This window comes from Tenrec ecaudatus, chromosome 1 (assembly GCF_050624435.1).
Source record: "Tenrec ecaudatus isolate mTenEca1 chromosome 1, mTenEca1.hap1, whole genome shotgun sequence".
In the NCBI taxonomy this organism is placed as follows: Eukaryota; Metazoa; Chordata; class Mammalia; order Afrosoricida; family Tenrecidae; genus Tenrec; species Tenrec ecaudatus.
In genome coordinates, this window is record NC_134530.1 from 151,191,365 (window position 1) to 151,218,559 (window position 27,195).

The 27,195-nt window shown below is 46.5% G+C and overlaps 1 protein-coding gene across 2 annotated transcripts in view; it reads right to left on the reverse strand.

Annotated features, from left to right (window-relative positions):
• CASQ2 (calsequestrin 2) overlaps positions 1 to 27,195 on the reverse strand; it is a 75,438-nt gene that overhangs the window by 22,828 nt on the left and 25,415 nt on the right. For both annotated transcript variants that reach the window (XM_075559787.1, XM_075559797.1), the window contains exons 2-7: positions 21,924 to 22,008; positions 18,672 to 18,772; positions 17,180 to 17,291; positions 9,900 to 9,973; positions 4,273 to 4,403; positions 3,092 to 3,137 (exon numbers count right to left, since the gene is read on the reverse strand). In XM_075559787.1, coding sequence (XP_075415902.1) covers positions 3,092 to 3,137; positions 4,273 to 4,403; positions 9,900 to 9,973; positions 17,180 to 17,291; positions 18,672 to 18,772; positions 21,924 to 22,008 — 549 coding nt within the window. The remainder of the gene's footprint in view (positions 1 to 3,091; positions 3,138 to 4,272; positions 4,404 to 9,899; positions 9,974 to 17,179; positions 17,292 to 18,671; positions 18,773 to 21,923; positions 22,009 to 27,195) is intronic.

Consider the following 27,195-nt stretch of genomic DNA (forward strand, 5'->3'; position numbering starts at 1 on the left):
CTGGTTACAGGAATTGAAAGCCCTTCTTTCTCCTGCAGAGCGGCTTGTGATTTCAAACTGCTGAACTTATGGGTCACAGTCTCCTTGCAGCCACTACTCTGACCCACATACTTGGGAGTTCTCTCTCTCTCTCTCTCTCTCTCTCTCTCTCTCTCTCTTGCTTTTATTTATTTATTTAAATCTTTTTATTGGGGGCTCGTACAACTCCTATCAGAATCCATACATACATCAGTTGTGTAAAGCACATTTGTACATTCATTGCCCTCATCACTCTCAAAACATTTGCTCTCCCCATAAGCCCCTGGCATCAGCTCCTCATTTTCCCCCTGCCTCCCTGCTCCCCTTCCCTCATGAACCATTGATAATTTATAAATTATTAGTTTGTCATATCTTATACTGTCCGACATCTCCCTTCACTCACTTTTCTGTTGTCCATCCCCCAGGGAGGAGGTCACATGTAGATTCCTGTAATCGGTTCCCCCTCTCTACCCAACCCTCCCTCTACCACTCTCACCACTGGTCCTGAAGGGATCATCCGTCCTGGGGAGTTGTCTCTAAAAGTGCAAAATACCTACAGGACTAAGGATAAAGGCACGGCAGAGCAGAACACTGCAATTCCTCTCAGTTTAAAATGCTATGGAAGAAAATGTCGGGGGCGGGATTTCATGACGGATGTGGCATCAGGCTGGGTGGGAAGACAATTGCAGTGGGAAAATGTGCAAAAGACTTCTTAAACATGTCATGAAGCAAGGATGTCACTTTTGAGGACTCGTGTGTGCCTGACTCAAGTCATGGTGTTTCCAAACCCTTCATATGTACACGGAAACTGGGTAATGGATCAGGAACACGGAAGAAGAAATGATATCGCTGAATCATGGTGTGGGCGAGGAATAGTCAGTGGACCGATACGACAATGAACAAAACGGTCTGATCCTTCGCAGTGAGGACTGTCCCCCTTACTGTGGACATATCACTAAGACAGACCCATCCCTGGAGAAGGACATCACACTTGCTATAGCAGAGGGCCAGGGAAACGAGGAAGACGGACAGGAGATGGATTGATACAGTGGCTGCAGCCAGGGGCTCAAGCAGAGCAACACTTGACGATGGCTCCGGACCGGCCGTGTCTCACTCTGCTCAACACAGGGCCGCTATGGGGTGGAACTGACTCTGTGGCCCCTGACAACAATAACGACATTTAGCGTTAGAGTGGAATTATGTCCGCGACTTACTCTCAAACAGTCGAGGGGAAAATATACATACATCTATAAATAGTATATATAGAGGGACCGGGTAGCCAGTCAGCAAAGGTCATATAATGAACATCATGTGGAGAAATCTGGGTAAAGATATAGTGACGTCTTCATTGTATGTGACCATTCATTACAAACAATGAGATGATTTGTACTGTTTTTCTAAGTCTGAAATTTTTTCAACGTGGAAAAAAGTGAAAGGGAATATTATTTTTAGGGGGTATTATTTTTAAAGCACTGTTATAACCTTAAAAAAAGTATTGCTTAAAATCCAAGACAAGCTCTGAAACCTTTGAATTTTTCCAATGGTTTAAATGTGAAGAAAATATGTTTATTTTATGCTGGGTTGTTGTCAAATAGTTTCTTTCTCTAGTTTGTATGATTTGTTCTGCAGGGTCTTGTGAAATGTTTGTCCTGCCTTCAGACATCCAACTAAGTTACATGCCAAGAACAAAGCAAGAATCAAGTTACTCCATGTATCCTGGCACCCCTCACTTCAGACTGAGTTAAAGAATGCTTCCCTGTCAGTCCCGTTTGCTCCTACCCCACCCCCCTCCAAATGGTGCCCCGCAGCAACATGACCCAATATAGGCATAAACCACATGAGCTTTTGTGCTAAGTGACCTTAATTTAAGTCTCGAAAAAAATGCTTGTACCCTGGAGTAATTAACTGAGTTCACATGATAGTCAAGGAGCCTGAATGGAACTGTCAGGTCAGTGTTGGGCTGCCAACCCCAAGGTCAGCAGGTCAAATCCACCAGCCCCTCTATGAGGGAAAGATGAGGCAATCTGCCCCCGTGAAGCCTTACAGTGTGGCATTCCCTATGGAGTGTCTCTATGAAACAGAGTTGACTCAGTGGCATTGGGTCTGGTCTGTTATACGATAGTCAGTTTCCCCATCTATCAGATGGGATGAAAACACTCCGTGTTCAAGATGGCTTGCTAGAGGGATTGAAAAATGCAAGCAGAAGGATGAATGGAATGCTTTGGAAACTCCCCCCACAGATTTATATTATTATTTATGTGATTTTGTATGAAGTGTGTAGGAGGTGGGGGTGAGGGTATCGTGAGTTATCTTTACAGCCTTTTTTCTAAGAGCGTTGGACTCTCTGGACATACTGCGCAGTGACAGAACTGCAAGCCCACATTCAGTGCCTTGAGCTGATATTCTTGAAAGCAGCTACCATCCACTAGGTGACTACCCCCCATGCGTTCCAAAGCCAACCCAAAGTCAAATTCAAAGTCGCGTCAATGCTGACTCATAGCAACTCTATAGGACAGAGTAGCACTACCCCTCGGGATGTCCGAGACTGTCACTCTTTACAGGAGTTGAAAGCCTCGTCTTTCTCCCATGGAATGGCTGATGCTTTCAAACTGCTGGCTCTCGACTATCAGCCCATGGGCAGCCACTAAGTGACCAAATGCTTGTGCTCTTTAAAAAGCTCTAGTCTCGGGGGAGGGGGGGATATTAAAGCTCAGACCATGCACTTACTGCAGGACAGAGCTGACAACGTGGCAGATTTCAGGCACCCGGAGCTCCTTGTAGTATGTGGCCTTGGGTCACTGGTGGTCAGTGAGTGGAAGCCGGTAGTCACTTTGGAAAATGACCTCAGGGACGGAATAATTTTGTTTGTGGGTATGATCAAAGAGGCTTAAGCTGAAACCATGCTAACTGGCTCTTAATGGAGTACGATGCTGTCCACGTTTCGGACTGTCCCATTCCAACATTCGCCCCGACAGAATAAGACTTACTTGAACATAGGACTTAGTCAAAAGGGCACCTCTCCTGGGGAACATACGCACCTCCCTAAAGCAGAACGGGCTTGCTATCTCCTTACCCATGTTTCGAACATATCCTCTGGGCGCAGGCGACGCAGCGTAGGTCTGCAAATGAACAAGAGAATTGTCTTTAGCAGGCACCACCGCATGGCAGACCCTGCAGCCTGAGTGCACGGGGACATGGTAAAAAATGAGACGGTGCTTTGTTTCGAGGAACATGCGTTGCTTGGAACCGCTTCTCCCCCAGGGAGATGAAGGTGCTGTACCCTATTTCTCACACAAAGACCTGCGCCAGCAACCAGGCCAGCCTATGGCTTTCCATCCTTGGGTACTTTCATAGGCCAAGGATTATAAAGTCTGTAACAAACAATGGGTAGGAGATCGTACAACAAAACTCGCTTTGGGGGCCAAATGCCATTTCCTTCCTTCTAAGGACCCTCTCGCGAGTCCAGAGCAGGTCTATGATGTGGAGACTGCGGAGATAGGGGAGCCTTGGAGATTTGGTGCTTTGACCCCCAAACTTCAGAAGTGCATCATTCAGGTCATCCACTGGGTTCCCCCATTCCTTAGAGCCACTGTAAGTAGTTTCAAATACCCCCTTTCCTTTAGGAAGTTCTCGGTAGAGAATGTTTGTCTTTGTATAAGTGACTTAACTTCTCTGAGACTAATTCCTTAATCTGTAAAATTGGGATAAAAATAAAACAAAAACAAACTCAAAGGGGACAAGGAAGGTGGAGTGCGACATATTTCTAAGGAGAGCTTGCCAGGCAGGGCCTTCTTGGTGGCTTCGGTATTGGAGCAGGAGGATGGCAACCATAACACTCAAAGTCACTGCCGTGGAGTTGACGTCGACCCTCGTGCACAGTAGAACTGCCCCTGCGAGTTTCTGAGGCTGATCATAGCAATTACCCAATAAACTTAAAGATCAGATAAAACACTTCATATGGTATTTGGCATACGGAGGCTGTTACTAAATCGTTAACATTATGATTGCAGAAATCTACCTCTACCTGGCTATGACTTTGATGGGATTTGTTGATGCGGGTAAAGTGTTTTAGCCATGGCTGCAAGCAAAAGGTCAGAAAATTTAGTAACCTTCACGGTCGGTTTATCACTGAGCACAAAGACCTACTGTTGGCATCAATTCTGCTGTGATGCTAACTCCCGACTGCAGACTGAGAGCATCGCCTCCATCCCCAGGCCCCAGTCGCCGCTAACCCATGCACGCCATGTCCGGCACCTTTGATGGTCTCTCACGAACTCCACGAGCTCCTCTTCGCTGTGAGGTTTGTCAGGAATGACAATGGGTTCGTCCATAAATGGCTCGTAGAAGTCAACCTCGTTCATCTTCAACGACAGTTTCTTGGCGACCTGTAAGAATTAGATATTGAATATGCTAATGTAGAGAGACAATCCCAGAGCTTTGTGTGTGTGTGTGTGTGTGTGTGTGTGTTCCAGAATGACTGTGAGAATGCATGAACAGCTCCAACGTCAATATTGAGGTGAGTTCATCACATTAGGCCTGGGCTGGAGTGGCCTCTCTTGTGATCAAAGAATGACAGAAGGAGGGAAACAATGTATCTGGTAGATGGGGGCCAAGCAAGAGCAGGGAGCAGCTGAACTGCAAAGTGGGACCTTTAATTCTATCGTCACCACGATCCCATGGTATTTGGCAGGGCTGAAGAGGGAAGCACATCCCAAAAAATGTGTGAATTTAAACCAATTTATAGAACAAGTACTCAAAATCAGAGGCTAAGCCATGCTCCTGTCCTTGATCAGCTCATAAACGCTAATTGTTCTTTAGGTTGAAGCTCTGGCCCTGGGGTCAAATGTTCCCATGCTGGGTTTGCTCGGTGGTTTGTCAGCTGGTGGCGACTGCCCAATTTGCAGCTAAACAACTCTTACTATTCATCATAAGGTGCCCAACAGCCATAACTGGCCCCGAACCGAGGGTGTCCTGGGACACAGGACCCTCAGTGCTAAACCCAAGCAAGTCTCAGGCAAAGCAGTCACAGAAGGAAGGCACTGCTTCTCTTGATAAAGTGACCTCAAAGCCAGTTGTCACGGAAGAATTGTTGCTGTTTGCCTGCGGGACCTCTCTTGGTGACATGATGCGAGAGGCCAGGAATGTGCAAAGCGCGGTAGAAAAGCAGATGCTATTCTTTCCTAGTTCGGAGCTGCGGTCCAAGAGAGCACAGGCATGAACAGTGGGTCCCTTGAAACTAAAGAGGGATTGCCTAAGCGCAGATACTTTGTGGTTGTAACCAAGGGTGCCCTGGCCCAGGGCACCGTGGCGAATGGGGAAAGGGAGGAGCGCAAGTTACACAAGCAGTTGCACAAAGAGGTCTAGCCGAGGAAAGTGCTGTGCGCTGGTGCCAGCTTGCGATCACGGGCTGTGAATTCCATGCCACGATGCTAACTGGTTGAGCCCACCAGCCCACTCTGTGGGAGAAAGACCAGGCAGCCTGCTTCCAGAAGGATTTGCAGCCTTGGAAACCCTATGGGGAGAGTTCTACTCTGTCCTATCAGGGTTACCGTGGGTTTGAATCAACTGTTTGTCGCCTTATTCCATACAGTGCTTTAAGGGGAAAAAACACTCCGGCATCCGACAGAGCAGACTAGTCAGACGAGACAGAGTTTGATGTCTTACTAACTATGTTTTGAGAGGCATGGAAGCATTCTTTTTTCCACTTGTACCGGGGTGGGAAGGAGACCCAGTGGCGTAGTGGATTACACATTAGACCTTCTGACCATCTCCAGCTCCAAGTGCTCATTACAGAGCGGGCCCTTGTGTGGGTTGACCTAGGATCAGGAACAGTAGATTTCTCCTGTGCCCAGGAATATCACCCGGGAGGTTTTGTTGAAAATGCAGATTCCTAGGCCACGGGACACCCTAAGAAGCCAAATTTCTAGGGATGGGGGCCTGAAACCCATCGTTTCATAAGCTCCTTTGGGTAGGCCAGCATCCAAAACTGCCTCCCAAATGGATACAGCAACTCTGACTTCTCTTTTCGTTCTCTTTACATTTCTCCAACCCAGATACTCATTGGTTTGCTAACTTATTTGCTCTAAATTCTACAAGAGCAGGAATCTGCTTTGCTCTGTGCTGCGTCCCACCACGCAGACCAGTGGCCAGCATGTGAACGCCTCTCTGTAAACTTTTGGTGAGAGAATGAAGGAATAACAGAGCCTCCGGCTGGATGTCTCCCAAGCCGCAGAAAACAGGACCCGTCCCCACACTCTGTGCCATGTTTTGGCAGCTTCACAGTCTGTGGTGCCTTGAAGCTGAGGCCTGGAACCTAAACGATTTCCAAGTCTTCTCTCTGCGTTCATCTCATCAGTGGCCGGGCTTCTACGAGCGTGTCCTCTGCTGGCCTGCCCCCATCTCTGACCCCAGCTTTCTGACTGCAGCTAGTCCCTTCTCGACCCTTGTCTCGCCAGATTACAAACTTCTACACAGCACTTCCCCCTCCCAGGCCCCTCCAGGGTCCCCTAGGAAGTGTCCCACAGATGATCTCCACCGTTCAGCACCACGTGACAGCACCTCTCGCACCTCTTACTGGACACCACGGAGGCTTTCACCAGATGCAGCCTTGCCTTCAGGATGCCACCTCTCCCATAGAGCCTTGTTGACTATGCCCCACTCTGGGTGCACGTTCTCAAGTCTCAAAGGGCACTGGAGTGCTCTCAGTGCCACGGGCCCTCCATCTACATGCATAGGAACGGCACTTATGATTCAGTGTCTTGCAGAGTTCTAAGTGAGGGCGGCTTTAGAGTCTTAATTATAGCCTGACCTCATCTTCTTCACGAGCCATAGACATGAAGCCGTACGGTTGGGTTGGGAGGCGCTTCTGAGGATAGACGCCACCCTAAATTCAGAAGTGGGCCGTCCCTCTAAGAACTAAGGCTTTGCTGATTGACAAAGCTTGGCTGCCTGGCTCTCTTCAGCGGAATTCCTACCCTGGAGCCCCCTTAGGCATTGCTGGCCCTCATGACTAAATGCCCGTGATGGATTCACTTTAGACTTCATCTTACCTCCCCCTTCCACTGACACTGTACCCAACCTCTCTCCCCCGACTACAGAAGACTGACTTCTTATTGACAATATTAATAACTAGCAAACGTTTACTGTGCCCAGTACTTGCTGAGCATTTTATGTATATGATTATATCCTTTCTCTGAAAGGTTGTAATTCAGAACGCTGGCTTGGTAGTCAAGGTAAGCTGTGATTAAATCAAGCTTCGATACTCACTAGCTAGGTGGTCCTGAGCAAGGCTTTCAACTCCAAGTGCCTCAGTTCTATCCTCTGTAGAAGGTGAGTACTAATCCTTTTCAATGCCACGAGGAAACGTATACAAAATTTTTAGCACGGAGCCGGGCATATAGTATGTGCTTAATAAATAAGAGTTATCACTCTTTGGGATTCTGGCTCAAGATTTCACCGGACTCAAATACAACCAGTTAGCGTAAATGTTCTTCAGCACCACTTAAATGCACCTGTGGTAGTTACATAATCTGGTGTCAATTTGGGACTTGAGAGGATTAAGAGTGAAGAGTGGAGTCTACTCTGTCAATCAGATCATAGCCAATAAGGCCTCTGTGTGGTCACGGCCTTCTCTTGAGAATTCTGGGAAATCCTGGTTTTCCTCTTGGAGGCAGGAGACACTGCTCTCTCTGTTCAGTTCCCGAGACGATGCTCTACTGACAAGACCTGACGAGACACATGGCACTAAGATGATAGACCCCATGCCCTGGGAACTGGGGAAGCCATGCGGAGACCCCTGCCAGCGAGAAGATGCTTACAACGCCACTGGATCCAAAGACTTTCTAACCACTGGCCTGTGATCATCCTGTATTCAGTGTCACTGCATGTGTTTCATGACTCTGAAGAGGACTTTATAGAATGGTATCAGACATATGGGCTAATATCGGACTTATGGGCTTGGACTGGAGTATATTGGGATGTTTTCTGAATGTACAATTACCCTTTATATAAAACTGTCTCTTATACACATATGAGTCTCTCTGGATTTGTTTCTCTAGTCAGTCCAGACAAATACACACCCCTCTAAATTATAGGCTTGAAGACAGGGGCCTTACTCACTGAAGAGGCTCAAGGGTTATATGAACTGAACCTGAGTTCACTCATCAAGTTCCTCCCTGTGCCAGCACCTGGAGGCTTCTTCTTCCTTTGCACACAGTATCCGGATCTTCACAGTGTATGGCCCCTGAGCACTGCTAGTCATGGGCTTACTCCTTAGCAGGCCACTCTCTGATTAACTTTTACTTGACTTTAATCAAAGGCTTAGTTTGCTCTGGAGTCATTTGTTCTAGCAGAGATGGTGATTTCCGTTGGGTGGAGGCATGAGGGGCTGGGGGAAGGGCAAGTCTTAAATCTTAAGGGCAGGTATAAAAAAAAACCCAAACAACTCCGGATAGGGCAAGATATGACAAAATAACAATCTGTGGATTATCAAGGGCTCATGAGGGAGGGGGGAGCGGGGAGGGAGGGGAAAAGAAAAAAAGAGGACCTGATGCAGAGGGCTTAAGTGGAGAGCAAATGCTTTGAGAGTGATTAGGGCAAAGAATGTACGGATTTGCTTTATACAATTGATGTATGTATATGTGTGGATTGTGATAAGAGTTGTATAAGCCCCTAATAAAATGTAAAAAAAGAAAAGAAAAGAGAGAAAATGATTAGGGAAAAGAATGTACAGATGTGCTTTATACAATTGATGTATGTATATGCATGGATTGTGATAAGTTGTATGAGCCCCTAATAAAATGTTAAAAAAAAAAACAAAAAACAAACAAACAAGCCAAACTCACTGCTATTGTGTGGATTCCGACTCACAGAGTAGGCCAGGGTAGAACTGCATTTGTGGGTTTCCAAGATTGTAATTCTTCAGCGTCAGAGAAAACCTCATCTTTCTCCTGAGGAGCAGCTGGTAGCTTCCAACTATCCAGCGCCTCAACAAACAACCCACTAAGCCACCAGGACTCCTCAGGGCAGGTGTAAACTCTTCTATTTAATGATGTCATAGAGAATAAATGCCCCCATTTGGGGACTCAAGTTACCCTGCAGTAGAAGTTCAGGGCCCCTATTAATTCTCTGGGGACTTTCTATACCCCATACCCTCTCCGAGCCTAACCTCCTATGATGACCGATTCCCTTTCAGAGTTGTTTTAAAGGATTAACCATAGCATAGATGCACTCTGTTTCACAGTGCCCCCGCACAGAAAGCACCCAGTAAGCAGTAACCACGGTAATACTAACAGGAGCCAGGCTAGAACACTCTGTCCACAGGAGCCCCAGATAAATCAACCATCGATTCAAGGTGCCCCTGTATCTGCTGTTCTTATCTTGGGAAAGAACTTGCCATATCCGGAATGTAAAGAAACATGGAAGGACAGCAAAGTGCAACAAAGTTGCCTGCAGAGGGAGGAGTCCTCAGTGCCTCCCTTTCTTCCCCACCCCATTCTCCGTCCAGAGGCAGAGGTGGAAGTAAGCAAACCTGGCAGGGAGAGGGTGCCCCCTCTAGGTCAAAGAAGCAGTGACCCAGCGTTTGGGCACACCCTGGAGCTCCCACATTTCTTCCTCTTACTGGATGAGAAGATCAGAGGCCTGTCAATCATTTTCATTGGGTCTTTTGAAAACTATCTTTAGGTCCTCTGTCCTATTTTGTTCTCATCTCTCATTGAATCGTGATTTAATTGTCATTTCTCTAATTCTTCTGGAGAAATAAGAAAAGAAAAATGATAACAATAATAAAAGAAAATGAGGGGGGAAGAAAACATGGGCAATCTACAAAACGTCTCCCTTTGTGCCTTCAAACGTGCTCACGTTGGACTGTCATTGGTACTCACCCCTTTGTTGAAGGTGGCAAAGAACTTGATGTAAGGCTGGAAGTGTTCAGCTGCCTCTTCAAAAGCCTTGTAGTCTAAGAGGGAAGAGATGAAACGCAAAAACATTTTTCAAGATGCTCAACCCAGCTATTTCTCTTGTCAAGTGACGTTGAGAGAATAGCAAGCCAATTAATCTTGAATCCTGAGGGGGCTATTAGTACATAGTTTCCCAAGTTTATTTGGCCTATATCCCCCTTTTCAGAAAAATTAAAATGACCCTGCGCACCCTGGCAGTTAGACACTTTTGTAACACAGCAGAATAAAGTGTAGTATCTGCTTCTGCAGCTCCTGCACTGATCATGCCAGCGCCCCACGGGGCGATATCGCCCACTTTTTGAAACTCTGACTTAGTATAATCTAAACCCCCGAGTGCTCCCTGCCACGAAAGGAGTTTGAGTCAACTGGCATTGTGTAGCCCAAGAGAAGAATCCTTCGTCATATTTTTATGACATCGGTGGAGGGAAAGAAAAACCGGATGAACAGAGTGAACAAAGGGGAGAGCAAGAAACGAAGACATCCAAGCTAAAAGAAGTCTCGTCACTCAAACTCACTACGAGAGATCGTTGTGCCCTGCCAGAGAGTGTGGTGTGCTTCAGAATGAGCCTTAGGTAGGACTATTCATTCACACGCTCGAAAAATGCTTTACACTTCGGACCACTCGCATTGCTGTTGGTGAATGTTAATTTTCCTTGTTCTCTTTTTAAGAGTTTTTGTCTTCTTTTGTTTCTGATCCCTTTGAGAGAGTGATTCAAAATGGATCAAGTCTAAACTTGACGATGAGCCCAAAGGTGAGTCCACACTGCCTCAGGTAGGCATGGAGCCACGCGAGTGTGGCAGCGGGTAGAACTCAGCAGGCACTTGGTAGAGACATTTGGGATGTGAAGGTGATAGCAATGGCGATATTGGTGAGGGTGTGAGTGTGTGTGGAGCTGGGAGGGAGGGCAGTTTGTTCTTCTGAATCCATTATATACAACTCCGGGAGTCAATCATCCTCTGATTCATTCTTAACAAGATTCCCCCCCCCCCACACACTTTATAGAATTCCATTTCCCTTAATCATAATTCAGACAAGCTTTTACTAGAATCCTGGAATCATGAAGAATTTTCCGACGTTCTGCTTAAAAGCACATCATGAATAAAGCTGGCTCAGGGACACCACGATGAGTGAGACAAGGTCATTCATTTGTAAAGGTTCACAGCCCAGGGAGGGTCAAGGACCTTTAACTGACCCCATTGCTAGGTGAGAGTTGATGTAACAGCAGCAAGGGCAACAAGTGCAGGTAAGAAGGGGGCGGAGCATTTCACAAATATGCTCATACAGGAACATAGTGGGACACACAGCAATTTATCCTCAAAAAATAATTGCACAATCAGGAAAGATCACATAGCCTAGTAGCTGGGGTGGAAGATTGGATGGAAGATGATAAGAAGGGTGGGTGGCTGCCTGGAGAATTTGGAGAGTGAATGAAGAGAAGGTGGCGATAGAAAACAGAATGGCTAAAGCACTATGCCAGTGATTTATGTCCACAGCTTCAATAAACTGCATAAGAACCTTGGTTTCTTTTCTCCCTGACCCCTAAGTCCCCGGTGCATGTCTCCCCTAGCCATGAACTCCTTCCTACCCTGATGGAAGGAATGGTTTGCACCTGTGTCTGAATCTTTTCTTCTCTTGGGGAGCCTGTCTGCATCCTTCCTAACATGAAGAAGGGTGGAGCCAGGTGGTTCTCTACAAATTGCTTCAAAATGCGATTTTACCATCAGCTTCCATACATGTGTGAAAGCAATATTTATGTTTTGTTGCTTTTGCATAATGTTAACACCGAATAAAGTGAAACCACATTTATGTCATCCCTTGATGCTTATTTTTGAACTTCATCCAAATTTTAAAACACCGATGACTTGAAAAGTTAATTTCTGAAGCTGATAATCTCCAGAAGTAGCTTCATTTCAATCGATTTCATTTTTAAAGTCATTTTATTTTTCCACAAGAGGGCACCCACTGGAAAATCATCCCAGTCATAAGTGAAATAGTCCAGGAACACTTGTGACTAATTGGGCACTGACTCTGACTGCTCATTATCAGTAGGTACTAGCGCAGTGTTGGTCCTTTGCCCAGCCTACATGCTGCGCGGAAGCATCGTGTCTTGGTTGTGCGGAAGCATCAAATAAGAAATGACGGAAACCATACTGGTTCCTGAACACAACTATCAACCTCGGGGAGAGAGGGAGGCAAGAGATCGACATGTACTGCAGTCTGTGGATGGTGCTGGTGTTCATTGCCATTGAGGAGAATAGATTCCTACTCATGGCAACCCAATGTGGGCAGAGCAGAATGCTCCAGATGGTTTCCATTAAGGCTGTGACCTTCCGGAAGCAGTTCTCCAGACCTGCCTACCAAAATAGCTCTGGGTGGATTTGAACCACCAACTGTTTGGCTAGTAGCTGAGTACTTACTCATCTTTGCCACCCAGGGACTCTGGAATTGAAGGTTCAAAATCTGCCACCTTTGAAGTGATTCTTAGTCATAGAAATGCCATAGAGGGTCTCTGAGGCTGAGAATATTTATGGGAGTGAAGAGCCTCATCTTTCTCCCGTGGAGCAACCGTTGAGTTTGAACTGCCAACCTTGTGGTTAGCAGCCCACTGCCTGCCCAACAATACTGGCAGAGCTCTTTGTATTAAAGCACAGGCACAGGTAAAAGGAAATTGAAATTTAAAAAGAAAAAACGGATTTTTTTTTCTGGTTTGCTTTTTAATGGGTGAGCGAAGAGAAGCAGAGAAGCTGTTGGAAAACTGCTTACACTACATCTAATGCCTAGCCCACAGCGATTCCTCCCACAGTGTGGACACACTCACTGCAGAGACTACCGTGGAACTGCCAACACAACATGCGGAGCAGCTGCAGTAAAGGAAACGGAAAAGGCCACCTGTTGAAGGGCCTATTAAACCTTGTCTTTGCGATATAGTTGGTGTTACAGAGATGGTGCTGACCCAGAACGCAGTCACACCAAGCCATCTCCATTGCAAATTAGTGATGGTACTGGTCCTGGACTCATTAGTAGCGCCCATGAAAGTCCTGAAGAGAAATGCCTGAAATAACATCATTTGTTTTGTAGAAAAGACGCAGAACAGCTTGGTGGGGATGAAGCACCAAGAGGCAGAGGAGCGTGCGGAGAGAGACTACGGGACCACAACTGGAGCGTGCATACGGATTGATGGTGGGGCTGCAGGGACAGGAGGGTGGGAATAATGCCCATTGACCTTGTTTTGAGCATCCTGAGGGGCACGCACTATTCAGTCATAGACAAGTCGGGATTACAAAAGCTTACCTATGAGTCTAAATTCTCCATAAAAGGCTGTTAGGACAAAGGTGACTCCGGTTGCCTATAAGCAACCTTCTCTTTAAAACTGCAGGTGGGGCAGTCTTTTCAGAATGTGTTGCCTCTGTTTCACACTAAGGTGGTTCAACTCTGCAAGGCTTATGACATTATTTTAAGTGAGAAAGGGAGCGTCATTCTGTCTCTGAAATTTTTGTTGGAAGATAGTTATTGGTTTGGGGGGATTTTGTGGAGCACTGGAGAAAACTGATTAGACATGGAAAAGATCACTGGACAGAGATAATGACCTGAATTTAAACCAAAATTCATCTTAAGAGGTTATAATGAAAAGCTAGAGTTTCATTCTTTAAACCTTAAGAATCATTTTAAGGCCAGTGAAGCAATTTTTTCAAGGTGTCTATATAAAGTTTTACTGGTTGGTGCTCATCAGAAGTAGATGGCCAGGTCCCGTGCCTGGCCTGTGTTAGTCGTGAGAGCGCCGCAGCACTAGTCCACCGCGGTGACTCTGCTAGTGGTCGGAATGCGCGTGGTGCAGCTTCTAACCTCGCGGCAGCATGCCAGTCACCACGGTGCGGCGATAAAATGGGAGTCAAGTCGTGGACGATGTGGACTGGACAACCACATGGTCCGCCACGCTGAGATGTCACACTGCAGAGCGATGGCATGCTGTTCATCCCCAAAAGGCTATTCCAGGAACTATCCTGAAGTCACTTGGTGATGGGATAATATGCAGAGGCCTCGAAAACAGATCGACACAAATGTATGACTCAGCTCCTAACACCAAAGTTAAAGAAATTGACTCCACGGAAGAGAGATCTGGCTACTGACTTCTTTAAAGCTCATAGGCTATTGCCTGTGGATACTTAAGGGGAAATGTAATCCAAGAAAGGCAAGGAGATGACAACTAGCAATAGTGCTTTAATCTTATGCTCTTCATGTCTGCAGCATCAAAATGATGATAATACTGGGCACCCTCGCACAGGCGTGCCTGGAGAATTAAATGAAGGGGTGCCCATGTAGTCCCTGGGGCCCGGTGATACAGTGACCGAGTGGAGCTGCCATCCCATGGCCGGCAGTCTGAGCTCACAGCAGCTCGTCAGGAGAAAAGCCGAGTGTCTGCTCCTGTAAACAGTCACAGCCTCAGAAATCCGCAGCAGGACTCTGAGTCAGCTTTGTTTACATGACAGTGAGCTGGTTTTGTTTGGATGGAGGTCCATCTAGCATAGAATCTGGTACATGATATGTGTCTACTAACTAGGGCTCTGTTATTACTATAGGAGCCCTGGTGGCACAGTGGGTTACGCATTGGGCTGCTAACAGCCAGGTCAGCAGTTTGAAACCAACGGAGATTCAGTCACAGAAACCCACAGTTTCACTCTGTCCTACAGGGTTGCTATGAGTCAGAATTGACTCGATGACAGTGAGTTTGGTTTCTTGAACTTTGGCATGATTATTAGTGGCCTTTCTAGATGGCGTAAATGGTTAAAACAGTCAGCCACTAACCAAAAGTTTGGAAGTTTGAATCTACCTAGAGGTACCTTGGGAAAAAGGCCTGTTGGACTACTTCTGAAAAGTTGGCCATTGAGCATTCTGTGATGCTCACCTTCCCAACATGATTGCTGAAAACAAAATGGGTGAATAAGCAAATGTGGTGAAGAAAGCTGATGATGCCCAGCTATCAAAAGATATAGCATCTGGGGTCTTAAAGACTTGAAGATAAACAAGCAGCCATCTAGCTGAAAAGCAACAAAGCCCATGTGGAAGAAGCACACCAGCCTGTGTGATCCTAAGGTGTTGATGGGATCAGGTATCTGGCATCTAAGACCCAGAATAAAACCCTACCCAAGATGAATGGTGTGGGGGGCATGGAGTGGAGACCCAATGCCCATCTGTACTCAGTTGGACATCCCCTCAAAGAGGGGTCACATGGAAGCGATGAGCCAGTCAGGGTGCCGTATAGCACCGATGAAACACACAACTTTCCTCTAGCTCTTTGGTGCTTCCTTCACCCCGCTATCATGACCTCAATTCTACTGTACAAGTTGGATTAGACCAGAGCATGCACACAGCTACAGATAAGAGCCCGCAACACAGGGAATCCAGGATAGATAAACCCCTCAGGGCCAACAAGGAGAGTAGAGAAACCAGGAGGATTAGGGGAGGGTGTGGGGAGAAAGGGGGAAATCAGTTACAAGGATAAATCTAGAACCCCCTCCCAGGAGGATGAGTAATGGAAAAGTGGGTGAGGGGCAACGGAAGACGATGTAAGATATGGAAAAAATAATCTATAACTTATCAAGGGTTTGTGAGGGAGGGAGGGAGAGCATCAAGGGAGGGGGAAGAAATGGGGAGCTGATATCAGGTGCTCAAGTGGGAAGAGAATGCTTTGAAACTGATGATGGCAGCATATGTGCAAATGTGCTTGACACACTGGACGAATGTATGGATTGTGATAAGAGATGTAAGAGTCCCCAATAAAAGTTTGGTGTTTTTTTAATGGTCATTGAGAACTCTACGGAGCACAGTGCTACTGATATTCGACTATTGACGGCAGTGAACAGCAAGAGCAACATTATTATTGTTGTTGTTGTTGTTATTATTTTATGGCAGGGGAATAAAGGAACTGGAAAGGATACTCTTAATCGAATCGTATCCTTGCTTCATGCCTTATTTTCCATCCTACGCTTAATGGAGGAGGAGAGAGAAATGGAAGGGTAGAAAAGGTTGGAAGCAAACTGAGAGTTAAGGTGTTAAAGGAAAATGGGAAATGGAAAGAAATGAAGACAAATGGAAAAAGTAGAGGGATGCAGGGAAAATGCCCCAACCTAGTCATCACCTACGCAGAAACGTGTATATTAAAATTAAGTCACCTAAGGAGAAATGGGGCAAAACTCCCTGACTTGCCACCTCCCACCAACACTTTTGTTTTCAACAGTGAATGGTGGCCTTCATGAAGCAACTGACGAGATGGTCACTTGGGGACCTGAGAGAGGAGGAAGGGTTGCTTGTTGTTGACGAAGTGACTAAGGATGCAGTTGGCAGATGGGAGGAAGAAATAGCTGTGTGCCTACTTTCAAAATATTTTAGGGTTTCCAGAAATAGTCATAAGCAGCCCCTATGTGTACCTCCCACATGAGCCAAGGTTACCAGATACTCTTTCATCGTGGTGACCACTCCCCCTGAGACTTTCCTGTTCTCGAAGACTAAGCGAAGCAGCAAACGCCTGACTCATCGAGGCTGCTACCAAAGCAGTTTGAAAATGTCCTCGACTCCTCACCCTTCCTGGTCTGCCCCCCCCACCCCACCCCCAGTGCCCCTTCTCTCCTACTACCATCTGCTCGTTTCCACTATGGACTGCGGTGATATAATGAGAGAGCTCTGTGTGTGCCCAAAACTTGACCACAAAGCTTGCAAAGGGAACATGCTGAAGCGAGTGGCTGGGCAGGGCAGGCAGTCCCTGCGGTCAGCCGTGGGCTTGGTCAGCAGTTTTAGATGGTGTGCAGCAGCTGTGGAGCCCACCCTCCCCCATGTTCCTCCGGGCTTTCCGAGGGACCGAGAAGCACTCCAGCTGGTGGCCATGAGAGCGGCCAATGTCCGAGAGAAGGCCCACCGTTCGCCCCAGTCTCAGAGTAGAATCTGACAGGGAGGTGGGCCCGTGGGAAAAGTGGAAGGGGAGATGTTCTCTCTCTGTAAAGCAAGCACTGGCCCGCTTTCAAGGTCAAAGAACCTGGCTCACCCTTCATGGTCTTTAAGCTCTTTTGCAGGTTTTGTGAATTTTTTGCACACAGGTTTCACTGTTCAGGTGCAGGTGATGCTGGTGATGCAGCCGCCTTAGGGGAACTCTAACCTCTCTGTCGGGAATCTGGCCTTGAGACTGGCAGGCTGGGGTGGACACACAACTTACATTCTGAGTCCTCACTCTTGAAAAAGCCAATAAGTTTGATCTGGTCCTCGATGCGTTCAAAGGCTTGGACTTCCAACTTGCTGCTGATGATCTCCACCGGGTCTTCAATTAGCTGAAATGTCACAGACACGTGCATATCCAAATTAAAAAGCTATTCTTTCTCCATCAGGGAATCAGGCGCATATATAGTATCCTTCAACATGACATTTTAATGAACTTTGTGCTTGGCATCTCAATACTCATCTTACCCCTTCGCAAATGAGCAGCATCGGCAGTACCTTTTGAAGAAATGGTCTTAATGCAAGAGGTGGTCTATGGGAAATTCTATTCCTCTTGCCTATTGATTCAAGAAGGGACATTGACCCAATTCTGGCTAATGATATTTTAGGTTAGATTTGCCGAAGGCTTTTGGAAGATTCTTTATTACTGTGAGAGCAATGGGAAGATATAAATGGAGTATGAAACATCTTCTGCTGGCCATTTTGTTAGTAGATTGAGGACAAAGGCTCTCCACAGAAAACAGCATTATCTTGGATACAAAGAAAGAGGGACCAGAGCCCTGATGCAGCCTGAAACCTGACCTAACTTTGGTTTGTATCGGTCAATTGTATTGCTCGTTGCTTAAGGTAGTTCGAGCTGGGTTTTGTTACTTGCATTTAAAATAGATCTACTGAGGTTTTTTAGGACTTGGATGATGGGTTAATGAGATAGTGAAGCAAGGTCTATAGGCACTTTGATGTAGCAGATGGCCTTCAACTCATTTCTCCTTTCCTTAGGTTTGGAGGGTTCTGGAGAAAAGCAATAGACCACTGGGTGCCAGTTGGCCAACAGTAATTAACAAATATGGGTGTTCAAGCATAGGTCCTTGATCTGTACAGAGATCTGCGTTCACAAACATTTAGTTTCGTGGCTCTTATTCGAAGTGTGAGTTTATCTACGGAGAAAGTATCTTCATACTATTTGCCTCTCTGTTTGTCATAGCACATGGATTACATGTTGTGTGTGTGTCTTTAAGACTGAGAGTAAATAAGACAGTGGGTGTCCCTGGAGTCCGGCCTCCTCTTTTTTCAGCTCGGAGGGTAGCTCAGAACAATTTAGCTCACTGTTGCTGGTCTCCCTAGCCTATCTTCACATCTCTTTCCCACACTCACAGCTCTCTTTAGCAGTACTGGAATAAAGCCAGGAGAATTTCTGTAGATGTCATTATCTCGCTGGTAAAAGAATCAGTGTGGTATTACTCCACAGTCCTCCTGACTTGTGACCTTCTGGTCACTAATAAAACCGTTTCCAAGGTGACTTCAGGGCCAGATTCCTGGGAGAAGTAAACACCACTCTGATGCTGGAACTTCTGGTTTTGCTTGTTTGTTTTTGTGGGAAGACTGTGAGCTCTTCCTTAGCCCAGGCCCGGTTCTTACTTGAGTAGGGGTTTCACCTCCCTACTCTATGAGAGGCCACATAGCTCCATCCAGGACCACTGAGCGCATATACTTACATCCAAGAGAAATTCCACCAACACATCAGCTGCAAACTCGCCATCAAACTCAATGGTGCGATCACCCTTAAGGACATACAGGCTTCCTTCTTCTTCAAAGCCTGAAAGAGACCAAGGGGTCAGCAAAAGGTCAGCCCCGTATAACAGGAACTGTTGTGTTATCCAAGTCTGGCTCTGGGTTTCCCATGACAGGGGAGTCAGGATCAGGGGGACCAGCATGAAACCCAAGGACAAGTTCCTTGGAAACACCAGCACTGAAGAGCATCCGGATTGGAAATTGAATTTGGAATTGTCAAGAACCAACCCAAATTCTTGTTAGGCAACACCCACCCACACTTCTCTATCCCACCACTGCTTTGAATTGTTCCCCAAACACGGTCGACCCCATGCTCCGCTCATTAAAAAGGCTTAATGATCCCATTGCCCACCTGACTCTTAAGCCTGACAGTCAAGTTCCTCCACAATTTAGTGCCAAACTCCTCTCCTGCACCCTTCCTTGGGTAGACCTGCTCTCCTTTGAGAAATGCTCTCTTAATCCCTCATGCCACTCCCCTTGTTACTTGTACACATGGTGATATGTAAGGGCTAGAAAAGGAAATGTCCCAGAGCATGATATAATTCTCCTGTGCCCATGTTTTCCCTGTGCCTAACGCTATAGGTACCTCCATCCTGTACAACCCAGCTCAAGTAGCTCCTTCAGACTTCAGCAAGGATTCTTTTCCCAAATAAGGACACTGCAATATCCCTGGACTTTTGCCTTTATGGCTCCAGTTAAATGGGTCTACACTAACAGAAAGGGGGCCATGGTGGTTCAGTGGTAGAATTCTCGCCTTCCATGTAGAAGAGCCAGGTTCAAATCCTGGTCAAGGTACCTTGAGCACAGTTGACACACTTCCATCAGGAGAGGCCTAGGCGTTGCTTTGTTGCTTCCATAGGCTTCACAGAGCTTCCCGACTAAGGTGAGCCTGGAAAGAAGTCCTGCTGATTCCCCCGCCCCACCCCCCCCCGGCTGCCAAATAAAGCCCTGTGGTCCAACCCCGTTGCCATGAGTTGCAATGAGCCCAAACCTCTGAATGTGCATAACGACCCAAGCTCACAACCAAAACAGAGATGCAGAAAGGTCTCCAAGTGGAGGACCACGAACTTCGTTAGGCAAGTTGTTTTACACAAAACCTGGCCACCAAAGGCACCCCAGAAGTGTTTGTGGGCAGAATGAGTCCCTTGATTTTTCTGTTCTAGCTGAATCCAGGGCGTCTTCTTTTCCAGTTTTCTGGTAAACACTGCAGGGACGCCTTCACCGTTCCTGCCTCTCCGTGCCCTTGGTGTAACGCTGTGTACTTCCACGAATGCTGCTGGAAGACGGCATTTCCCCCTAGGACTGCTAAGTAGCTGAGGCTGCCATCAACATCCTAATTCCTTAGACTAAATGTTTTCACCATCTCTATTAGCCAGGGGATGCGTCTCCAAATGAACTCTTCTGCAGAACCTCCAGGGAATGGGGGGCTGGATTGGGGCTTGCTGTCCCCCAAGGCAACTCTGAGGACCCACAGGCACACTGGGCAGCTCGGATTGTAAGTCAGAAGGAGCAGCAAGACCGCTGTGCTTGAAGTCAACCTTGGCAGATCTCAAAAGACATCGGCCAGTGCCCGATTTTTGGATTTGTTCTCAGTGGACCCAGTCAGGACTCTCTTGCCCATGCCCACTGAAATGGTGTGTGCCTAACGTGCATAGTGCTTGTAGGAAGCGAATGCACTAGGGAAATGCATGCTTGCAAAAACCACCTAATGTGCATTATTTTCGTAAAAAGCTGGTAATTCAGACAGAGCCCGATGGGAGTCAACCTAAGGCAAATGGAGAAGGGAAGGATGTGAATGAGCAGATTCCTTAATTACAATCACTACCCAGTAAATCCCAAGGATCCCACAGCTAGAAGAATGCTACCCGCATTGCTGAGGTTGGCTGAGATACACCATGCTCCATTGCGCCTTTGCTGGTCCCTTCTTATGTTGGCTTCTCCCAGCTCGTCCTCCCCAGCCTCGTGAGTCATTGGAGCAACAAGTTTTCCCTCTAAATGTACTGGAAAGCCTTCCAAATTTAATTTCTCATGAAAGCCAAGGGTAAGGAGGAGACAACAGAATCAACAGGCTGTGGGGGGAGCCAGCAGAACTTATGAAGTTGCTGTTGACTCTAGAGTACAGGTTTAACATACTTTGCTTCCCTGCTCAAGGTGGGCAGGGTGGGGGGAGGGGGATACTCCTTAATTTATCTCCAGGGACAGAGGTGCTCCAGACATTTGGAATCACCCATTATCATGTTAGGGTCGTGAGTTCTTCTTTGAATCAAACCTAAATCTAGACTCCTGTCATTTAAATCGGCTTTAAAATATTGGCCTTCTTAAAAATAAAAGCGAAAGCAGTTGTGTCTACTTCTCTCGGATGATGGCTTTCACAGAGTTGACCCACCTCTGATGTTACTGTGCACCTTTTTCCAGGGCTTATGTCTCAAATCCAATTAACCTTTCTTCAAAGGTCCTGTTTGGTAATCCCCTGCTATTTTTGAATGGACTTTCTTCGCTGGCCATGCGGAAAAAGCCAAATGGGCAGTCCACGTGTAGGGGTGCTTGAAACCCAGAGGAGTTACCTGTGTTCTCTGACCGTGGGTTGAGAGGTGTGAGAAACTTACCGTGCACTCGCACTTAAGCATGAACTGTTGACACGAGAGATTACAGCTTGCACTGTGTAGTCACTTAACCGTTCCTCTGCTAAATCCTCCCTGTCACCCTTGGTGATAAAGCCCAGCTGGGGCCTAGCCTTCCATTGAGAAGCCACTGAAGCCCAGCATCACTGCTAGGAGAGCTGCCTTTTGTGACATGTTTCAGCCAAGAGGCAAAGAAATCCGAAGTGATGGAAGAATAGCCCCGACCCCATCATGGTGGAGAAATAGGGAAGCTGGCCTTTGAACTTGCTGGCCTTGCTGGAATAAAGGCTCACTTCTTTAGTGATAACACTTCCTTTCTCTGGGAAGCTGCTGCCCACTCTAGGGATACAAAACCACCTCCGAAGGTTAATGTGAAACTGTCCCACTCAGGCCTGTATTGATTTGTATGAAACTCATTCCACCTGAGCGAGAGGTAGGCTTCATCATGTTATATGTATCTTAAAAACCGTCGACTTATCATCTGGGAATAAATGTGCTTGTGCTATTTTTTTAATCTTTTCCCGAGACGTTTGTTTCTTTTAAAGTCACACTTACCTAGCTTCTTGGCAAGCTTGGCTTCTTTCTTGGCGTCCACCATCACAAAGCCTATATCTTTGTGTTCTAGGACCTGGGCCACGAGCTGGAGGGAAAGACGAAGGAGAGGGTAAAGCGGGCTGAAGGGAGAAAGCTGGTAGAGCATAGCGGAGAACAAGATTGCCATGTGTTGACAGACCGGTTCTCCTCCCCACTCCCTGTCTTTTCGGCTGATTCAAACAGCATCCGGGGAATGCTAGGCTTAGTGCTTCCGTGGAAGGATGACTCAACAGAACACCGAGGACCCGGCTGGCGATGACATATTTGGAAGAATCTATTCATGTTTGGCTCTTTGCTGCACTTGGTTTGGATGCAACTCGGAACTGGGAGAGGGGAGAACCTGAATGGCAGCAAAGGTACCTGAGAAGCGGCTCTGAGCCCTTCCTCAGCTTCCAGACCAAGCCGGGGAGTGGTGGGGACACCGAGGACCGCCGAGAGGCTAAGAGATCTTAGAACCAAGGAACCCCTATCCCTCATAATCTAGTACCAAGTCCTCCCACCTAAGGCTGATAGCCCAAATTGAAGACATTTCTCTTTCTATCCTATATTATGGGTGAATCGGCTACAAGCAATTATGCACAGGCTTCTGCGTGAATGTGAGTCCTAATTTCTCTGAGATGACTGCACAGGCAGGCAATTGCTGCATCACATAATAGCTGTCTAGAGAAAGTGACAAACTACTGTCCAGAGTGAATTTTTTCATTTTATAGCCTGCTAGCAATATGTGGGTGATTTGGTTTCTCGGCATCCTTGCCAGGAAGTGGTGTTGACACCCTTTTGAAGTTTCACCATGGTGTCTGCTGTGCACTGCTGTGCCCAGTCCTGGCAGGAGCCCTAGCGACGTAGAGCTTACACTTTGTGCTGAAATCCGCATGGTCGGACGCTCAAACCCATCCGCAGCCCCTCAGCAGAAAGACCGGCCTTTCGATTCCGTAAATAGTGCCAGTCCCAGAAACTCACAGGTGCTCGCTCTCAGTCACACGGGCTCGAGGGCAGTGAGTTTGGGGTTTCTTATACATAGTCCTTAATGTATCACCCACCATTCCTTAGTAGCCAATGCTATTGATTTTTTCCTCATGTGCTCTTTTGCCATGGAGTGTACTATTGGTGTGAAGTCTCTGACTCCTCCCAGACCGCGATCTCAAAATTTCTCTTAGGTTTTCATATTTTACACCCCATCCCCTGGTTCATTTTGACTCAAATTTTGTTTTTGGTGTGAGACTTAGTCTGGCCAATGGACAGCAGATTGCTCCATCGCCACTTGTTGAAAAGGCTTATCTTTCCCTCATTGCTGGCTTTCACTCCTGGCGCAGACCGGCTGGCGTATTTGTGTGCATGCATTGCTGGCTTCTCAGTTCTGTTCCCTGGTCTGAGGTCCTACCCGTCTGCCAGTACCGCAGCGTCTTTACACAAGGAGGTTTCAAGCGTTCATGGGAAAAGCCCATTGTCTTTCAATCCCATATCCCACCTACTTTTGAAAGAAACCTCACAGGAGGAAATGGGGTAGAAAGGCTTTCTCCCACTTATTACTATCTTTCTTCTCAAAATTGTTTAGCTAGTCTAGTGGGTTTTTAACCTTTCTGTGTGGCCTTAAGAATAATCTTATCTAACTATGAAGACCTAGAGATTAATTTAGGGATAACTGAAATGATTTTTATTTTGAGCTCCTAATCCATGAAGATGGTATGTCTCTCCATTTATTTAGCTATTATTTGATTGCTTTCATCAGTATTGTACAGTTTTTATCACACAAGCCCTGTGTATGTTTTGCTAGAGTGACACTTAAATATTTAGAACTTTTTCACCCTTCACCCACTTTTCTGTTGTTCGTCCCCCTGGGAAGGGGTTATATGCTGATCCTTATAAGATATGAAAATAATAATCTATAACTTATCAAGGGCTCATGAGGGAAGGAGGGTAGGGGAGTAAGGGGGAAAATGAGGAGCCGATATCAAGGGCTCAAATAAAAAGAGAATGCTTTGAAAATGATGATGGCAGCATATTTACAAACATGCTTGACACAATGGATTGTGATGGGAGATGTAAGAACCCCCAATAAAAGTAGTTAATAAAAAATTTTTTAAGAAAAAAAGAAAGTGGGAGCATCTCCACAAGCTCTGAAAAGAATAAAATAATATGTAAATGATATTTTAAAAATATATTTAGAACTTTTTTTTAGAAATGATAAATAGCCTAGTACTTTTTATCTTAATGCCCGCAAGTTCACTACTAATTTACAGAACAACTGAGTTTTGTAAGTTTATCTGTGACCCTGTTGAAGTCACTTGCTCATTCTAGACGGGGGCTTGTGCTTTTGTTTTCTTGGTTGGTTGGTTTTGTAAATTTCTGAGAATGTTCTACATAGACAGTCGTATCAAGTGCAAATAGAGATAGTTGCACTACTTCCTTTCCAGACTGTGTGCCTCTTATTCCTTGTTATATTTGCCAGAACATTAGCATTGTGCTGAAGAAGAAAATGAGGAAGGTCATCCTTGTGTTGTTCTCGGTCTTGATGGACAAGCACCCAGTCTGTCACCACTAGGTCTACCGTGAGCTGCTCTTCATCCAAGTTGAGGACACTTCAGCATTTCTCTTCCTTATTTGATAAGATTTTATTTTCTGGAAGAGATTTTGTAGAATTAGTAGTAATTCTTGTTTAAATACTTGGTAGAGTTTTCCATGAAACAATGAAGGGCTGGGTTCTTGTTGCTGTTGATCGTTTTGAAATGATCGGTTCCATTTCTTTGAGAAATTATCATTGTTTTAAACTTCGTATCAGCTGAGCTGAGGACGTTTGTGTTTTCCTAGGAGTGAGTCCTTCGGAGCCAATTTATTTGAACTCATGAGAAATCTACGTGTGTGCTTTTCCCCCTAAGACTCTACAAAGTCAATGTGCTACAAACATTCCATAACCCTGCTCCTGGTCTGGATAGGAAGTGTCAGACGCATGAATATTTCCATAGTGTATTTACACTAAGTGGAGTAAACACAAGCTATAAATACTCTCACATCAATTCAGGGCAGGTTTTGCCTCCAAATAAGCTTCCAACTAAAATTACAAAAGCGATTGTTGGAATTGTGGGTAAGGGCTTGTGAACCGGTTGTAAGTGTTATGAGGTGGATTAGAGTTGGATCTATATGTCTCTGCAAACTGCTGTCAACCCTTCCATTGTGTTCTATAATTGCTTCTCTCGGTTCTCCCTCACGCTCACATCTTCCCACTCTCTGCGTCTTCTCCCCTTAAATTCCTGCTCTTGTCAATGGCTCTGAGGTCTTCCTTTGCCTATTGATTTGTTTCTCTCTAAGCTTCTCCCCTGCTCCTCAGTTTCTGCCCCCTAGACGCCCTACCCTGGAAGCACAGGGCATTGGGTGAAGGAGCTGCGCTGTGTGGTGCCTGGTGCTGGGGAGGCGAGAAGGTAACACAGGACACCCTCCCCGCTATTGTTTTTGCCTCCTTGCTAGGATTTTAGCTGAGAAGAGAAAAGTATTAAGATGGATGGCAGGCATTATTGCAAGTGTTTATGTTATGACTCATCTTGAGTTGTCCCGCAGTGTCTGAACACGCCAGTCTTTCTGCAAACTCACTTGGCCGTAGTCTATTGCATTCAATCTGTTAGGCGAGGCAATTTCTTTCCTTTTAAAAAAAATCATTTTATCGGGGGCTTGTACAAATCTTACTATAATCCATCCATCCATCCAGGTGTCAAGCACATTTGTACATTTGTTAAGGCATTTTCTGAATGCGTTTTCTGGCTTTCAGTGTAAGCCACTCTGTCCCACTTGCAACTGTCAAAAACCGTCTCTGACCTGTTTTATTGTCTACCATTCAAAGCTAAAGATGCTGAGACCTAACTGCTTGCTGATGTGAGTGAGTGTCTGTACTCCTGGTAGGAACCTCTAACAGTGGGTCTAAAACCTCAGTGGGCTCATAGAATGGAGCTTCCTGGGCTGCAGCTCCTGAGAGTGGAGGCAATATGGGGTGGAGCTCAGGAATTCACATTTTTATAAAACCACATCACCGCACCCCGTGATCTGAGCCGCCCTCTGGAAAGCCTGGCTATAAATGGCTGTCCCTTCATCCAAGAGTAATCTGGCTTAGTGCTCTCCCGATTGTTACCCACGGGGCTGTGCGTGGATCTCTTGTCCCCTCCACCTTTCATGTAGGAGAGAAAGATTAGTGATAATAATAAGATAAGAAATGCAAGCGTAAGTTGCAAAATTAAATCTGAGAATGAAACACAGAATTTAACTCTGACCTCTCCCAGGCATATACAGTCACATCCTGATTTTGCCCCCTCTCAGTTAGATGCAAATGGTGTGCTTCTCCCACACATGTAAAGGGTGGCCTTCCTAGTTGTGTGATGGATAGCTAAGTGCCTTTTGAAGCCATGTGAATGGAAGGTGCTGTCTCGGACAAAATCCATTTCCTTGTTTTACTAATAAACCTGTGTTTATTAGTTTATTACTGTGCCACCAGTGGCTGGAATCACCAGTGATCACGCTGGGCCAGGACCTGACACTAGCTGAGACCTGCCTCCCCTCCTCTTTGGCACCCTGCGGTGCCCTGTCATTCTTGCCTCCCACCCTGACCAGGCCCAAAGCCTCCACTTGAGCCCTGTCATCGCTTTCAGCAGCCCTAGCGGGCACCTGATGGGCTTAGTGCAGGGCGGCTGTGTGGGAGGAGACAGGCTGTGGAGAGAGGCGAGAGCCTTCTGGGCTGACCACTCCTGACATGGTCCAGTCTTCTCCGGACCGGGAGGGACCCTGCAGGACCCAGTCGGGCGGGTGTACGCTTGTCTGTCTATCGCACTTGGCTGGGTCTTGCTTCCATCTTTGCTCAGTCTCATACTCCCTAACTCACAGGTCAACTTCTCCCCTTTGATTTGACCCAACCCTTGCAAAGTGCCACCTCACTGCCGTGTGGGACCGTCGCCGCCGTGGGGTTACCTAGTGACTCCCAGTTCCCTGTGACAAGGACGCAGCATTTGGTGGGGTTGGAGTCCACCCAGATATGTCTTGCAAGAATGGTCTGGTGACCAACCTCTGAAAATCCATTCCCTCAAACCCTAAGGAGCACGGTGCTTCCCTGCTGACGCACAGGGATACACTTTTCAGCAGCTGACGGAATGGCTCTCAGTCTCTTCTGGCTTGTGAATCTCTCCTCCTTGAAGCACCAGGGCCCCTGGTGTGCTTCCTTTGTGTTTTGCACAGTTCTTTGGAGACACTCAGCATG